General features: G+C 40.7%; 1 protein-coding gene across 1 annotated transcript; it reads left to right on the forward strand.

The window, feature by feature from the left end:
• Positions 1-1,182: 1,182 nt before the first annotated feature.
• l3mbtl1 (L3MBTL histone methyl-lysine binding protein 1) lies at positions 1,183-14,543 on the forward strand. Its single transcript, XM_053425177.1, is given in 23 exon segments — positions 1,183-1,314; positions 1,546-1,582; positions 2,685-2,872; positions 3,871-4,000; positions 5,432-5,594; positions 5,908-6,046; positions 6,305-6,353; positions 6,876-6,964; positions 7,509-7,613; positions 7,792-7,934; positions 8,055-8,092; positions 8,993-9,084; positions 9,208-9,359; positions 10,471-10,547; positions 10,892-10,977; positions 11,101-11,211; positions 11,427-11,568; positions 12,444-12,546; positions 13,073-13,261; positions 13,359-13,408; positions 13,890-14,044; positions 14,135-14,197; positions 14,409-14,543. Coding segments are annotated over 23 exon segments (2,568 nt in total).
• The last annotated feature ends 2,506 nt before the right edge of the window (positions 14,544-17,049 follow it).

Consider the following 17,049-nt stretch of genomic DNA (forward strand, 5'->3'; position numbering starts at 1 on the left):
ATGTATATAAGAGCTATAATGACTAAGATTTCTTACCGAGTCATGTCAGTTTGATTTGTATGTGTTCAAAAACGACAATGTGCCTCAGTGATTTTTAAAAGATGGATTTTCTTGACACTTGATTTGAATGAATAGTCAGACATATAGATACCAAAGGAAATGAAGGCATCCAGTAGTTAAAAAATACACTTACTGAACAAGAAAAGCATTCAGGAATTACTGAAGTACAGATGTTTGTGTCTAGGAGGCTGCTCCAAAAGTCAATGTCATATGAGGTGGAGAGCATAAAATTATCATTTCGTGCAAAAATACTAAGCTTGAGTGCATTTACTACTACTAGAAAATTGTAAAGTAAGTGAAGAAATTGTATCTTAAATCCAAACATGATGTGCATGGTTGCTAATGTAGCCAGTAACCATATCAATGGTCAGCAAAAACTTCTATAAACATTATGGAAAAAAATTGGAATGGGAGGCAGTACATAATAACTATTTGAAGAGCACTTATCTAAACAAGGTGACAAAGTGCCTCGCAAAAAATGAATCAACTTAAATAAAAGGTATTCAATTCAGTTCAATTTTAAAGGCCAAATCATAACATAGTAAGGCCAAGACCTTAAAATTATTTGAGAAACCCACCAGTTCCCGCAATGAGCAGCATTTGGTGACAAATAGACACAAAGTGTATTGGTGACTTTGTGGTAATACAATTCCCTCTATATTTTTGTTTGTTCATAGCTGCAAAGTGTGCCTAGATTTCGCCTTGTGTTGTTTTCCTGTGCATTGTATTGATATCACATTGATACTCTTGTAATCTATGGAGTGAGTAATACAAAATTATTCAGATAAGTCAATACATATAAAAAAAGAGCATAATTACTATCAATTAAGATTTCTGACCAAGTCAAGTCAGATAAACCAAAATCACTATGTACCCCAGCGTGCTTTTCGATATACAGCATCCTCTTGACCCTTGATTTGACAAATAAACATGTCACAAAAATCACCAAAAATTCAAATTGAACCTCAACGGGAAAGATTTTTCTTGGATGTTTTTATACAGGACCCTGACCACAAAACCACACCCTGGTAAAGCTGTAAACTTGTCATCCTGTCAGTCCTATGCTTTGCATTGTTCCTCATTCTCTTTGATTTTAAGCGCTCCGGAGTAAGGGACAGGGTCATGAGTGCCAAAGTGAACATGGAGGCTCAACCGAAAGAGGAGCCCAGATCTCTGGATCCGTCCGCCTCGTCTCCTAGTGAGACCGTTCTCATCTGTGGGAATGATGGTGTGGCTAAGAAGGCCCGGCCCCAGCCCCAGCTCCAGCTCCAGCTCCAGCCACAGCCCCAGCTCCAGCTCCAGCTCCAGCCACAGCCCCAGACTCAGACCCAGACCCATCTGAAGACCCAGCCGCAGTCTAAGCCTCAGACCCAGACCCTGCCTCAGACCCAGCCTCAGACCCAGCCTCAGAACCTGCCTGAGACCCAGCCTCAGACCAAGCCTCAGCCTCAGCCCCAGCCCCAATCCCAGCCCCAGCCTAAGCCCCCCCAGCCACACACCACCACAGCTCTACTCCTTCCAGGTGAGCGCTGGTCTGATTGTGTTGGCGAGACCATCCTTTAACAAACTGATGCCTGTGTACATATAAAGTCTGCCAAAGTACATTCAAACATAATATAACCAACATTATTTACACACACACACCCAGAACAAATTGGGGCGAAAATGTAAATTCGTAAAGATAAGCTTGTGTTCTTAAATTCCTTATCAATTACCACACCCACAGTGTTTTACTAGGCTTATATTCTTCACCAAGGATTCTCACAATCACTCATTTATGATGTGACATTACGTTAAATTATTCACGTTGTGTTTGGCTAATTTCTTTAATTTCATTTGAGATTATGAAGTGTTTAACAAGGATTTGACACAACCCACTGGTCCCTTTTGTCGCTGCTTTTGGTATCAGTAAAACTCCTTGTCATTAGAGAAGAAATTATTATTTCATTAATTAGTCGTCTCAAGTCAAAGAAACAAATCAATCAGCTTATTTTACTAAGCTGATAGTAAACAGAATATTTGTGTTTTGGACTTTTGCTCAAACAAAGTAAGACAGCTGAAGATGATTTTGCAAAGTTGTGATTTGCATTTGTCACACTTTTGACATTTCTCAGACCAAAAAGTAAATGATTTATATAAAAAAATAATCCTCAGCATATTAAAATCATTAGTAACTATTGTATTTTGATATAATAAGACAGAGAACATCTCAGAGATATTCTGTCAGCAGATGTCAGCATTAAGCACCAGTCAAAGACAAGACAAAGTCAGTGCTTTTTACAGAAAAATGCAAATACAACATTAATTATAAGAAAATATGAGGAAACTAATTATTCTATCTAAACAAAAAGGTTATTTTGAAATTTTCCCTTTTGTTGTTGTCACCTTTGACCATTATTATAAAAAGCTCAATAAATGGCGTTTTATTTATGATAATTTCATTCATTTTCTTTTCCCCCTTGTGCCACAAAAAGGAAATTACTTTTTCTTAAAAAAAAGAAAGATTAAACACTACAGTGATGCGATCAAATAAAAACACAGTGTGTTAATTGAGATAATTGAGTTGTATTCTCTAGGGTGAACTCAGAGAGAGAGTTCATGAATCTGAACGCATCTCTCCTCAGCTCCTGCTCTTAGTCATCAGAAGGTGGAGGTGACTCCAACTGTTGCTGTGGGAGACCTAGGTAAAGGAGTAAGGGCCAATCAGACGGCTCTGCCCACCCTTACAGCACAAGTGGGTGGGGCTTGTAGCATCGTCCATGTCCTGGAATGGAAGGAGGGGATGGCGATCCTGCCTAGCAGCAACCTCAAGGTGAGTGATGTGAGAAATATACGTTCTGCTACACATAAATCCTTCCCTCCTCACAGCATTTATTTCATACAGGATTTCGAGCTTTTTCTCACCTGCTGGTTTGTTTCTTTAAGAGCTTTATAGATTGTGTCTCACTTCATGGTGTCTCATTGATCTTATTCCCACAGCAATTAAATTATCACACATCACCAGCTCCTATTCACAAGATCAGCTGCAGCAAGAGAGGAGAACACTAAACACAACGAAAGGAAACAGACATTTCCAACACCAGAGCACTTTTCTGCATTGTTTATTCTACAAAATAAAAGCTTTCATATCTCTTCATTTGATTGGTAAAGGCTCATATTGGCTACAAATTACAACAGCTTTTATTTCCTGGCTTTAAAAGTAGCCAAAAATACCACCAGAAAAAAAAAATATGATAGCTTAAGGACTGATCCCTGATAGTCCCGTCCCTGTGTACTTGTTGGATGATCTCACACCACGTGCAAGGTGGGGGATTGGTTTCTGATCAGACAGTCTTTCATCAAAAAGATCAGAGAGGCTCATGACTCATCTGCTCCTTTCTCAGGGGCTCAGGGAGGCTTTTGCCACTTACCTTTGAACACAATGATCCTGTATCTGCAGTAAATATGTAATGAGTTGATGGAATTAAACTGATTAAAATAACTATTCAGCACTGGAACTCATTTCACTGGGTCAGTATGAAAGCAAACACAGTAACAAAGCCAATCAGCCAGATAAACTAGATGTGATGCAACATTTCTCACATTAAAAAGAGGGAGAGGTCATCAGAATGATAATAGCTTATTAAAATCCTGACTCATTAAAATGATCACATTTGTCTTCACTCTGATCAGAGTCTCAATTTGAAACCGCCTGCCACAGGACACATTTAATAAATGTCTGATAAATTGTTGCATAGACATCTTAAAACCTCAGGACACATTTTGACAGATGGACTCATTGATGCGTGTGTGTGTGTGTGTGTGTTTTAGTTCTGTGTGAGTGACGTAGGAACACTGAGCACACTGATAACCCCAGGGACGACCAGCAGCACAGCCGAATTAGCAGCAGGGACTTCTGGGAGATCCGCCGATGCAGAAGGGGCTCCAGCAGACAAGCCAGGTAGACTCATAGTTGCACAAGGTTGTTGTATCATAAGGGACTAAGCAAGAAATACTATATTTTAGATGGAGGTATTGGCTGCCAATCTCAATGCCTGACAAAAATATCAAGGAATACAGTTTTTTTTTTTTTTTTAAAGTGACCAAATGTTCATCTCATATAACAGAAAATATTTGATAAATACAGATTTTGTATTAAAAGAATGAAAAATCCCAATGTTGCAGGTGTTATGATAGTTAAGGACTGCTGCTTTCCATATATCGCAGTGTGCCCTTTTCAACAATGACTAATCTGCTTGAAGCTGAAATGAGCAATAATTACATCGGATGCAGTAGAACTCTTTTTGACAAGTGAAGATAAAGCAGCTGCGGGGGTTCGTGTTGGGTCAAAGTAATCGATTAGTTTAGTCAGAAGCAGTGGTGGGTAGAGTAACAGAGACGGTACCCAAGTAAAAGTATTGTTACTTTAAAATTGTAATGACTCAAGAAGAAGTAAATGCACTCAGGAAAATAAGTACTTGAGTAAGACTTAAAAGTATCTATTAAAAAAGTAACGTAAAGTGCACGTTGACTGCACAGTTTGCTCTTAAACATCATAAAAAAAATCCAAAACAAACTAAAATTTACTTTTGAATATGAACCTAATTAACATAACATATGAAGACGCGGACATTCAGAAATAGTAATCCAATAAATTAGACAAAAAATTCTATACCATATAATAAATATCTTCTTAAACAGCTCGTAAGAACAAGTGAAGAGCACCAATATAGGCACATGGTGTTGTTTCAGGAGTGGCTTAGATGAGCTTATTAAAAAGGGTTAGGGTTAGGGTTAGGGTTCCACTAAATAAAGTAAATCTTTACAATTTAAAATTCATGCATGAAATATGCAGTAGCCTTTCAGTAAAAGACCCTTTGCTCAACTATTTCCACGTGTCTTTAAAACATCAATCTTTTGAATCGAGGTCTCGCATATTTTCTCCAGGTAGGGCACGGTTCACAGCGGAATAGACAGGGAAAATGAGCTTTCACCACAGTTTTAATGTTTATCTGTTTAATATGTCCCAAACATACATTTCCTGTACCCCTTTCAAAGTAAAAGCACTACAGCGTTTCTCCTGTTCAAACAAGGTTTCGTTTTGACAAGATATTTAGTGTTATTGTAGGACCGGAAGATTAGTATAAAGCATTAGTATAAAGCTGTACTTTTATTCAAGGAAATAGAGGGATCATACCAGAAACCTCACATTGCAGCTCCGCCTGTGTGACAAACAGACATATGTGGCACGCAGCAGATCCACTGATCAGCTGTTACACTCACACAGCCAGTGCAAATCACAGACATGGAAAAGCAACGAGAAGTGTGTGGCCCAATGTAATTTTTTTAATCATAAATGTAATTAATTAAACGCCTGATTCTGATGTGACAGATGTGTCAGCCCCTGTAGGCCCCGTGCGAGGTGCAGCTGTGGAGCCGGGAAGGTTGGTTTCCATAAAACCTGAAGTTCAGGTCGGACTGGGACAACTTAACCATGATCCCAGAGCGAAGAGGCCCTACACAGAGGAGCTACGAAGAGAGCCCATCACTGACAGGTGCGTTAACAGTGGCTGCTTCTCCTGTATAATCTCTCATACAACTCAAAGTAAGTGTTATATGTACACTTACTTTGAGTTGTATGATCTTACTCATTCTGTAGAAGTCTGTCGTCTGTATGTGGAACTCATAACTCGCAAATGGTTCATCTCATCGGCTTCAAACTGGGCTTTGTGTGGTTTTTGGCACAGGAAAGTGCAGTGTCAAATTTAGTGGGAGTGTGCAAGGTAGAAATACACTTCATGAAAACGGATCAGAGTGTGGTGATGTGTTTAGACCTGAGGAACAGTATCTGTGCTCTCTGCACCTTAGGAGGAGCGCTGGCGTGGAGAAGGTGCCGGCAGGTGGCAGGGTCTCCTCCCTTAACCCTGATCACCTGAAACCCATGAGGAAGAGGAAGAGGAAGGAGTACCTTAGTCCCTCTGAGGAAGACTCCGACATGGAGGGCACGGTGGGACAGTCATTTTACCTCCCCTTAACATCTGGGCTAGGGTTTGCCAGATATTGTGGTATATGAAGAGTTTATTCGAATGGTCATGACTATGGCCTTTCATGACTGAAAGTATTGTGAGTGACATGGTGGGAAAAGCTGACTGAATAGTCCTTGCAAATAACACAAACTTATTGTTTTCGAATCAAAAATCAGCTTTAATTCAGTGACTGTGTCTGAGGTTTTACACTTACTCAAGTTTTCTTACATGTTTTTTAGGATGAGAAAATGGATGACTCTAAAGCAGACAGTCGACACATCAGAGCAGGTTGGAATACTAATTCTTTACATGTCGTTCTGTTGGTCTCATTTCATCTTTGCTATAATTTTTGGTTAATTTCTTTCACTTAAGCAGGCGACATATTAACAAGTTTAATAACGATTACATATCTCGGATGATATAATGCATTCCCATCAAACAGCAATAAATTGTGACTCTAAAATGACCTTCAAGTTAAAAGTTGAAATTTTTTTTTGAAGCTATTGAAAGATGCGTTTTATTTATTATAATCCATCTTCAGTAAAACTTTTTGTGAGACAGTTATTTCAACCCAAAGTTGTAGTTGTTGTTTATAATTTTCTAATTTTCGACGAAAGTTCTTTTGAGAAGTTGTGCGTAATATTACAGAAGCAGCAGTCTTGCAACATTAGCTGCTGAAGAATCTGTTTTTTTCACAGTCTGACTTATTGTCTGTCATCTGTTCCACTTTTGAATTCTTTTAGTTCCTTGGGTTGGATTAATGCCTTGTTGTCATGCACGTTAATGTATTAATTTGTGTTTTTGGTGAAGCTGGAGACACTAAGACTGAGCAGTGGACGTGGGCTCTGTATCTGGAGGAAACCAAAGCAATTTCTTCTCCCAACAAGCTTTTCCAAGAGGTATGTTAGACTTTAATATTCAGACTGTAGCCTCAGCCTGAGCTCATGCTACCTACGCACAGCTTCTCCCAGTATACCCATGTTTTTTTATTACTGCCTCTTTTACGACCACTGCAGCTATCTTTATAGGACAGGGGAGACTGAGTTGGCATTGTACATCATTGTCAAGGGAGGAGATGAGAAAAGTAAATTTAGCTTGGAGATGTGATGCATGCTGCCAAAGACTTGCATTTTATTTTGTTACTGAGTGTACGGTCGAGAGTGTTCTTGGAGTGATTCTATTTTAAAGAAAGTTATTCCTGTAACTATCTTACCGTTTTGCAATCTGAGCTTTGCCACCGACTATTTGTCCCTAGAAAAATTAAGTGAAAATCCACTATGAGAACATTTCTGTACACCTGCTCGTCAATTTGCTGTGTTCCTACCTTTACTCTGTCCTTTGCCCTAAACCAATTTCCCCACAAGGATGATTTTTATTTCACTTAATTTTATCTTAGTGTCTGTTCTGTACTGAAATATTTGCCCTTTTATCCTGCGTGTCCAGTCTCAGAGAGTGCCGACAGTGAAGAACGGCTTTAAACAGGGGATGAAGCTGGAAGGCATCGACCCGCAGCATCCGTCCATGTACTTTGTCCTCACTGTGGCCGAGGTGAGCCACACGTACATTAACACAGTCGATGGATCTTAATGACAAGGGGGATTATTTCGAATTTAAAATCCCCTTTCAGTCACTTCACAGGCTGCTTTGCATGCAGGAGGAGTCCAGCCAGGTGTCACCTCCTTCAGCCTGGCTTGGTTTTTCTCTAACGTGGCATGTCATTGTCCAGGTCTGTGGTTACCGGTTGCGGCTCCATTTTGATGGCTACTCCGACTGTCACGACTTCTGGGTGAATGCAAACTCTCCCGACATCCACCCTGCAGGCTGGTGTGAGAGCACAGGACACAAACTGCACACTCCCAAAGGTCAGAGGTGACAACAAAGTGTACACAGACCAAAAACTATGTTTACCCTTTCAGAGGATGAAGCTTATCCTTTAAAACAATAGTTTGAAACTCTGGGAAATACGCTCATTCACGTTCTGGCCGAGAGTTAGATGAGAAGGTCGATACCACTCGCATGTCTATACAGTAAATATGAGGCATGTAAATTGACATTGCTCTCCTGTTTTGCATTTTTTATTTTACTTTTTACTTTACTTTTCATATCTTTTATCTTTTATATATTTTTATATTTTTTTTATATTTTCTTTTTTATTTGTTTCTTATGTGCGTTGTATTCATTGTGTTTCTATGTTTTACGTTTATTGAATGCAACAACAACCAGAGCAAATTCCAGGTAGACGTAAACCTACTTGGCAATAAATACCTTCTGATTCTGATTCTGAGCCTGCAGAGAATTAGCTCTAAAGATCCTATCTTTAAGCAAATGTAATACATTTATCCAACAACAGCATTAAAACTGTAATTAACATTTTATAACTCGTTTATTTGACCCATTCAAGTGGAAGAGGAAGGTAAATTCTTTATATATTTTACAGTTTTGCGTCTCTCGGATGTTAGAAACGTCATCAACGTTCCCACTCGCCTGCAGTGAATCCTCCGGAGAATTTCATTCTGTTTCTCACATGGGCTCATTCCGACTATCCCAGAGTTTTTAGTAGAAGGCTGGCTGTGAAACTCTGGAGAATGTGCTTAGCCTCACACTTTGACATTTGGGTTCTCACATACAGCTCGTGTGGAGAATGTAAGGAGTTTAGCTTGACTTCGGTGGATGTCTGAAAGCAGCTTTAGTAAATTTGTGAGGTGTTCGCAGGTGGGTTTGTTTTTACCTCTGGACAGAATCAGGCAAACTGTTTCCCCCTGTGTCCTGTAGACATGAGAGTGGCATCAGTCCTCTCATCTAACTCTGGGCATGAAAGTGAGCAAGTGCTTTGTCTTGAATTATTCCTCCAAATGTATTTAATGTTTTGCTGCTTTTCAAGACAATGACTCAAGTTAATCTTCTGTATTTCTGTCTTGTCTCCGCAGGCTGTAAAGAGGAGGAGTTTACCTGGACCAACTACCTGAGAATGACTAAAGCACAAGTGGCTCCCAAAGAGTTGTTTGCCAGTCCTGGCAGGGTAACTGCTGCTATACATTATTATATGTTGTATATAATGTTTAATGTAACATCTACAAGCATGGATTCAAGTTGGATGATACGTTTTTAGTTGAGGTTTTTAATGTTTGTGCTTTCTGCTCAGATTGATGTGAAGTGCAGCTTCGACATAGGCATGAAGCTGGAGGCTGTAGACCGCATGAACCCCTCCCTCATCTGTGTAGCAACTGTCACTGACATGGTGGACTATCGTTTCCTGGTTCATTTTGACAACTGGGATGACACATATGACTACTGGTGGGTCTTTCTGAACTCATTTGATTCGGGAAATGATCAAATTACTATGATACTGAGCAGCTATGGAGAAACTGAGACCTGGGATATGCGTAGAAATTGTTGAAAGTGCACTGAGAACAGTCCTGTGTTGTGCATTTCCCTTCATCAGGAGAAAAGTGTTGTTAAGGCATCTCACTGTTTCAAACTGAAGTTTCTCAGTTAACTAACAGTTTATGTGTTTATCCTAAAGCACCCATGCCCCTTTGTTCCTCTCAAACAGCTGCTGTTGCTGTAGAGCTGTACAACTTCCACTTCAGTTGTGCTGGGACTGCATTCATCTAAACCTGGCCTCTAAGGGACAGAACTACCAACACCCCTGAAATTTAATCTCCATATGAAGTAGCTTGGGCTAAAGCGATAGCAAAAAAATGTCTCGTTACATCCAGCAGACAAAAAGAGAAACTTTATAGAATTTTGAATTGGTGTTCTCCTATTAGCTCTGATTTGGTCTCAACTAACCCCTTCACCTTCTTTATCAGCTGCTAACTTTGTCTGTCCTACACATTTATTAGTAAATATATATATATATATAGCACAACTCAGTAGTTTATTTATACCAGTATCTGTAAAAGGATAATCACATCTCATTAGCAGCTCTCACTCAGTTGAGTTTGCTCTTTCCTGCCAGATGTGGCATCCATGTACCACAAATGATTTTCAGAGAATTACTTAAATATTTTTTTCCTTTTCAAAAAGAATTGACCAACAATAAAATATATATAAAAAAACAAGTTATTTTTTTCAATTGGGTTATGCAGCACTACAGTATACCTGGTCGTCCCAAATGTTCAGCAAATTCACACATATTACATTCACATCCTACAAAACAGCTCCCTGGTGCTGCAGGATTCAGTGTTAGTGAAACTAAACCGGTTATTAAACGTATCACAAAGCATCAGGTCGGCAGCTCTTTTTGTGCAGCCTCCTAACTCATTTAATTCACCAGGTTATTTTTCTTTACAATATAAGTGCAGCATTGCTTCTTCATTATCATTTCATAAACTAACTTTGCTGGAAAACCTTTTCCAGAAAACCTAATGATGTTTTCGTTGTTGACTGTCAAAACACACAGGTGTGATGCTAGCAGTCCGTACATTCATCCGATTGGTTGGTGCCAGGAGAGGAACCTGCCCCTAACCCCACCCCAAGGTGACCATTGTGCTGCTTGTTAATCCTTGATTTTACATATTCATAGTCGACTGTCTTGTCCAGTTCTCCTCCATGTCCTCATCATCGCCCTTTTATACTTTGCAAAGACACAGCATGTATATATGTCAATCAATCGATCAATTACATTTTATTTGTATAGCCCATATTCACAAATCACAATTTGTCTCATAGGGCTTTAACAGGGTGTGTGGCAAATAAATATGTGGAATTTACTGTACATGTACATATACGAAGTTAATGGGCAACCAGTGAAGGAGCTTGGGGAGAATGTGTGAGGCGATATATATGAGCTGAAGGATTTTTTTCTATTTTTGCTGCTTCAGATTACCCAGACCAGGCCCGGTTCTCCTGGTCTCACTACCTGGAGGAGACTGGTGCTAAGGCTGTGGCTGCTGATGCCTTTAAAGTGGTGAGAGCAAAGATCTGTTTTGGACTTCATTCACAGTATCGTTCTATTGAATCTATCTAAGAATGGTGCAAGCGAAGCCAATGCTTTATTGAAAGGAAATTGTTCTTCCCTCATCCTCCCCAGCGTGCGGCCCACAGCTTCCAACCTCAGATGAAACTGGAGGCCGTGGACAAGCGAAGTCCTGGTCTGATCAGAGTAGCCACAGTGGAGGAGGTCGAGACTCACCGCATAAAGGTAATACTCTGTGTGTGTGTGTGTGTGTGTGTGTGTGTGTGTGTGTGTGTGTCCTGGACATTTAAATACAAAATGTCTGAGGTTATGAATTTTATGATCTTGTATATGTACGATATTGTTTAACACGTTTCTTCCTCAGGTCTATTGTAGCTCTAACTGTGTGTACTTGTCAGCTGGGGCTTTGGTGCTAATGGTCTTAACTGTTCCTCCTTCAGGTCCATTATGACGGCTGGAGTCACGTCTATGATGAATGGGTGGACTCAGATCACCCAGACATACATCCAGCAGGCTGGTGTGAAGCAACCGGTCACCCACTGAAAATTCCCCCACAGGACTCCAAAACACAGGAGCCACACGGTAGCAACTACAATACTTTATAAACCAAAAGGTTTAGTGTGTATGATTTAGTGGGATCTAGTGGTGAAGTTGCAAAGTACAACTGAATACTCTTTGCTCCACCGTCCAGTAGAAACTGTGTTGGCCTTCAAACAAGAACCTGAAAGGTCCTCTCCACTAGAACCAGTGTTTTGGTTTGTCTGTTCTGGGCTACTGTAGAAACATGGTAGTGCAGCTTTGTGGACTTTGTGGAAAAGCACCGGCTCCTGATGTAAATATTAAGGGCTCATTCTGAGGTCACAAACAGTTTTTAGATTCAAGTGATTTAATACTCATGAAAATATAAGTATGAATATTATTTTCCCTTTCAGGCATTAGATCCTCCAAAATTCTACCCACTGGACGTAACTCAACTTTTTCTAAATGGTTGATAAAACAAAATCGGTATGAGGATATTGTAAACCTGGTTTTCAATTTCTTCTGTCAGGCCCCAGATTGCCACGTAAATGATAATTCAACTGGTTTGATAAAGAAAAGTGAAATGACAATCACTCCTTCAGTATCTTTTTTAAAGCATTTGAAGAAAAAAAAGAATTTTTTTTTTTACCAGTTTTTTATATTTCATTTATGTTGCTGATATACTCTGTTGACTGATAATCGTATCTGCTGCTTGAATAACACCTTTAGATGTTTTCTGTAGAAAAAGCACAGGTGTAAATATTACATCTTTTCCTTCTCTGACCAGTCATCTGTATCTAGCCTGTAGAAATCTGCACTGCTTGTTAGTTCATGACAGAAATAATGCCACACAGAGCTGCATGGGATTAGGGTTCGTTGAACATCCTGCTGTGTGTGCACATGTGAAGCCTCATCTGAATTTATTTGTGTGTTTGTAGGTGTGAGGGAGCCTCCTGCCATCGGTCAGTCGGTGTACCCGTCCTCTGTTCCCTGCAAACCCATCAGCCACCCCAGATCCAACAAGTACAGCTTCCACAACAGGTTCTCATCAGTACCTGAGATAAAGACATTGAAAGTGTTTTCAAACTTTGAAATAATGGTGTGATTGTTGGTCTTGTTAAAGTTAGAGTTGGTAATCCTATAAAAGGCAAGAGTGGGGTGCATTTTGAAATGAATGCCACCGATACATTCCACCCCTTGCATCAGCCCGCTTGTCGGAGTTACGCCCCCAACACACATGGAGGTGGACTGACACCTGCTGGAAGCCGACTTTTCTATGACTGGCTCACTAACCTCTGGCCATCGTCTCTGGTCCTGCAGTGTATTTCTCCCAGAATGAAGTCTCCTCTGAATGAAAGGATTGGTCGTGTTTATTACATTCCTGCGAGGGCCACTGGCATATGTTTCCGTTTTTCCAGGCCACTTTATTTATTGTTGGTCCCGAGGACGTGAAGAGGATTTCAGCAAATAAGACAAAAAGTGTTTCAGAAACAACTTACCAACCCTACCTTGACATTTTACTGAGGCCAGACTTCCATTTGATGGTGATCATCTGTCATTTAAACAGGAAGTGTCCGACTCCAGGTTGTGACGGCTCAGGCCATGTGACTGGTCGATTCACTGCTCATCACTGCATATCTGGCTGCCCGCTGGCTGAGCGTAACCAGGGCAGGCTGAAGGCTGAGCTGTCAGACTCGGAGTGCAAGAGGAACCTCTTCTTTGGCCAGAGGACCAAGAAGACCCATTACCGTGGCAGGTAAGCATGTGTGTCAGCATGTTTGTGTGTAAGCATGTGTGTAAGCCTTTGTGTGTAGGTTTAATTTTCCCACATGTATGATTTTCTCTGTTTTCAGGATCGGTCGTCCTCCCAAATACAGGAAGAACCAGCAGAGAGACTACCAGAGTGAGTTTTAGGCTGATCCTTCTTTGACTGAACTTTATTAACATAGGAGATATGGACAGCAACGTGTTTAATCCTCTATCATCTCCCATTACATTTACTTTATCCACTAGAAACAGTTTTCTATCTCTGAAGCCTCTGAGAAATAACATCTGCATACACACACTCAGGCGTAGTTAATGCTGTTTTTTGTAGATTTTTTTGTTTGTAAGCCAGATTACACAACAATAACAGACTAGATGAAAAAATTTGCTATATTTAGCGAGCTGATATCAATGATCGTGTGCGATTTAGTGCAGCTTGATTGACTTTAAGGAGACTGTTGGGCCTTTGCAGAGGTTTGAGCTGCTCTAATAACCATTCTAGTTGTGTCATTTCACAAAATTTCAATTTTTGGGGAATTACTAGTTTGTTTCTACTGTGATGTGTCAAAATCTGAAGTGTTCATAAATTGACAGGTTTTGATGTGTATGTTTGCCCTTAGACGTGTCCTCAGAGGTGTATCCGTCACTGTTCATGTCGGCACTGGGCGGCCAGTCAGACAGGACTCTGTCTCTGTGCTGGGAGCAGCACTGTAAACTGCTGCCTGGCGTTCAGGGCATTCACGCGAGCCAGGTAGCGGCATGGAACGTTGAAGAGGTCAGTGAGCATCATTGCCTACTTTCTTTTTTATTTCTTTATTGTTATTATTTTCTGACTGTTTCTATACATTTCCACTCTACGCTGCAGGTCTCCAGTTTTGTCCAGAATCTAATCGGCTGTGAAGAACAAGCTCGTGTGTTTAAAGACGAGGTGAGATCACTGAGTGCTCGTGAATAAAGCAAAACCACATCATCATAATTATCTGTCATGTTGCACTGTAGACACTTGCGTAGGGAAAATACTTAACTGCAGGCTCTCATTTTCAGGGCTGAATAGGTGCTGCAGAAAAATATATTTCTTTTATTTTGTTGACTCCTCTGTGAGTGTGACCATTGACATCTCCTGTGTTGCCTCTCTGCAGATGATTGACGGGGAGGCCTTCCTGCTGCTCACCCAGACCGACATTGTGAAGATCATGAGCATCAAGCTTGGCCCCGCCCTCAAGATCTCCAACGCCATCCTCATGTTCAAGAGCACAGATGAGGGACTCAAGTGATCCCCCCCCCCCCCCCCCCCCCCGCTCATTAGGGGGCTGGGCTAGGGGATGGGACCATTAATCATTATGTGCCAAATTCATTATATTGCAGGGACAAAGACCCTGACCCCTTTTTTCATGTGTTTGGTGTCCTGTACCCATCAGAGAGGGGGGGTGGGGTGGGGGTGGTTGAGTAAAAGGGGGAACAAGGCAATGCATCTATTTTTGGGGAGTAATGGAGGAATGTCTTGAAGATGATGGACAAACTGTGAAGGGTGCCTAAAGGCGGCATGAGGGGCACCAACAGACGTTTTTTTTAATAGTTTGGTGGATTTACAATTGATGAGTTTGGTTCAGTCTCACAGTTTGATTTTTACCAAACTACCGAACATCACTTGTTTTGAATACACAGCTGTCGTGGCCCCTGCTTCTGTTCGCTCTGCTGCAGGGGCGTCGTGCTGCAACTCACGGCCAAAATGGGGCTTCTCAGAAACTGATTTAATATGTTGACTCCCTGAATGAGTGCGGTTCCTTTTTAATTCAAGCTGTTACACGGGTCAGTTGGAACTGTACTCAGACCAGGTGAGGAGCCAGAGAAAAAAAGAACTCTACACAAGACCTCATATCATGAAAAACTGCTGCCTATTTGGACAAAAGCATCGGTGAAAGAAACTGAAATTCCAGATGTACTAATAAGAAATAAGGGAAATATAAATGTTGTTTAAAAGATAGTACTGTGGGCCGAGGGACATGTGGCCAGTTTAGTGCAGCTGCTGAGGCTGGTCAGTGAAGCTGCTACAAGCTTCACGTTTTGTGCAATATACAAAAATTGAGACGGATGTACTGTATAAAGCAACACTTCATATTGCTGCTCCTTTGTTATCAGACTAATTCTAATAGAACAAGATGCAAGATCAACAAATAAGCTATTTTGTTCAGACTATCAGAGAAAGCTGTAGTGTCATGGCAGATGAGAGAAAACCGTGAGCTCGTCATTTGTTTCTTCTGCCTCCAAATTCCCCACATGGTTTTCTCTCGCTGCATCGTTACTGTGAACGCTGAAGGGATAACCAGAGCTCTCATTTCAAATCAGACCCTCCAATCTAGAGTCAGAAACAACAGTGTTTTTACTTTTGCAAAAACAAAAAAAAGTGATTTACAAATCTTAATAGATAAGAAGGACACTTTGCATTGGCATGTTAGCACAACTGTGAAACCCAAGTGGAATTTTACACAATGATGTTCTCACACCTGGTCACTAGAGAGTGCAAAAACCACATGTGAGCACTAAAAACATGGATTAGACATGGAGCCAGTGGAGCAGCCTACTCTTCAGATGTGATGGAAACTCCATTCAGAGTGTTTGTTCTTTCAAATGTTTACATTTTATGTCAGAATATGTTTTAAAAAAAAAGAATGGATTTGATATTGTTAGATGAGTTATTTTACTGGAAAGTTTTAAGGGCTCCTGGAGTATGACTTCTTTGTGTGTCTCTCTGGTGGGATTGTGTGTGTGTGTGTGTGTGTGTGTGTGTGTGTGTGTGTGTGTGTGTGTGTGTGTGTGTGTGTGTGTGTGTGTGTGTGTGTGTGTGTGTGTGTGTGTGTGTGTGTGTGAGAGAGCGAGCGAGCGTGTGTGTGAGAGAGCGTGCGAGTGAAGTTAATCTCGGGTCACAAATGCCATTCAATCCATATGAATTAATAAACGTCCAAAGCTGTCTTGTCTGATTCATAGTCTCTGCTTCGTCTTTTATATGATGGATTTCACACACACACTGCATTTCCTGTGCTTGTGCCGGTGTGTTCTGTGCTTTGCACTATTGACTATAAACTTATTTTGTTTGCATCACATCCCCCCATCCACCATATTGTCAGCAACAGTCGTCTGTGGTGGTGTCAACTCCTCTCACGCCCTTTCTGCTCTTGCTGCTTATCTCCCTCATGTTCTGCTGCAGAGGCCTGAACAACAGGCGTCGCTGGTGACATGCTGCTGCAGCCTGACACAGCAGCTCTCAAGCATCAGCTCACTGCTGGATGGTAAATGTTTCATACAGGAGGGTTCAGCATGTGAGCACGACCTGTGTCCTTTGGAGGGAGGAGGCCAAGAAGACCGGAGGCTGGTGCTTTCAAAATAAAAGCATGCTTATCAGCAGGATTGGAAAAGTGCTGAAGAGTTTTAAAGTCACACTTTCTTTAGATGTGTTTTGCTTATTGTGAAGTTACTTGAATGTTGCGCTTCATTTAGCAGAGGGATGAATGTCCAGGGTTTGATACTAGAATGCAGTTTTAATATGAGTTTGTTGAAAAGAAACAAGTTTTAAATCAAGTTTAAGTAACTACAGTATGTCTATTTAAATTAATGTATGTGTGTGTATGTGTGTTAACACAAGTTTTAGCTGTCATACAATAAAACCTGTTGAGAAGAACCGGTCAGCTCAGCCATAAGAGCAAAGTTACATAAAAACATGAAATAATTCAAAAAGATAAATAGAGCTCTATTGCTATTTATCTTATTTTGAAAGCAACGCAG

This window comes from Pleuronectes platessa, chromosome 6 (assembly GCF_947347685.1).
Source record: "Pleuronectes platessa chromosome 6, fPlePla1.1, whole genome shotgun sequence".
Classification (NCBI taxonomy): Eukaryota; Metazoa; Chordata; class Actinopteri; order Pleuronectiformes; family Pleuronectidae; genus Pleuronectes; species Pleuronectes platessa.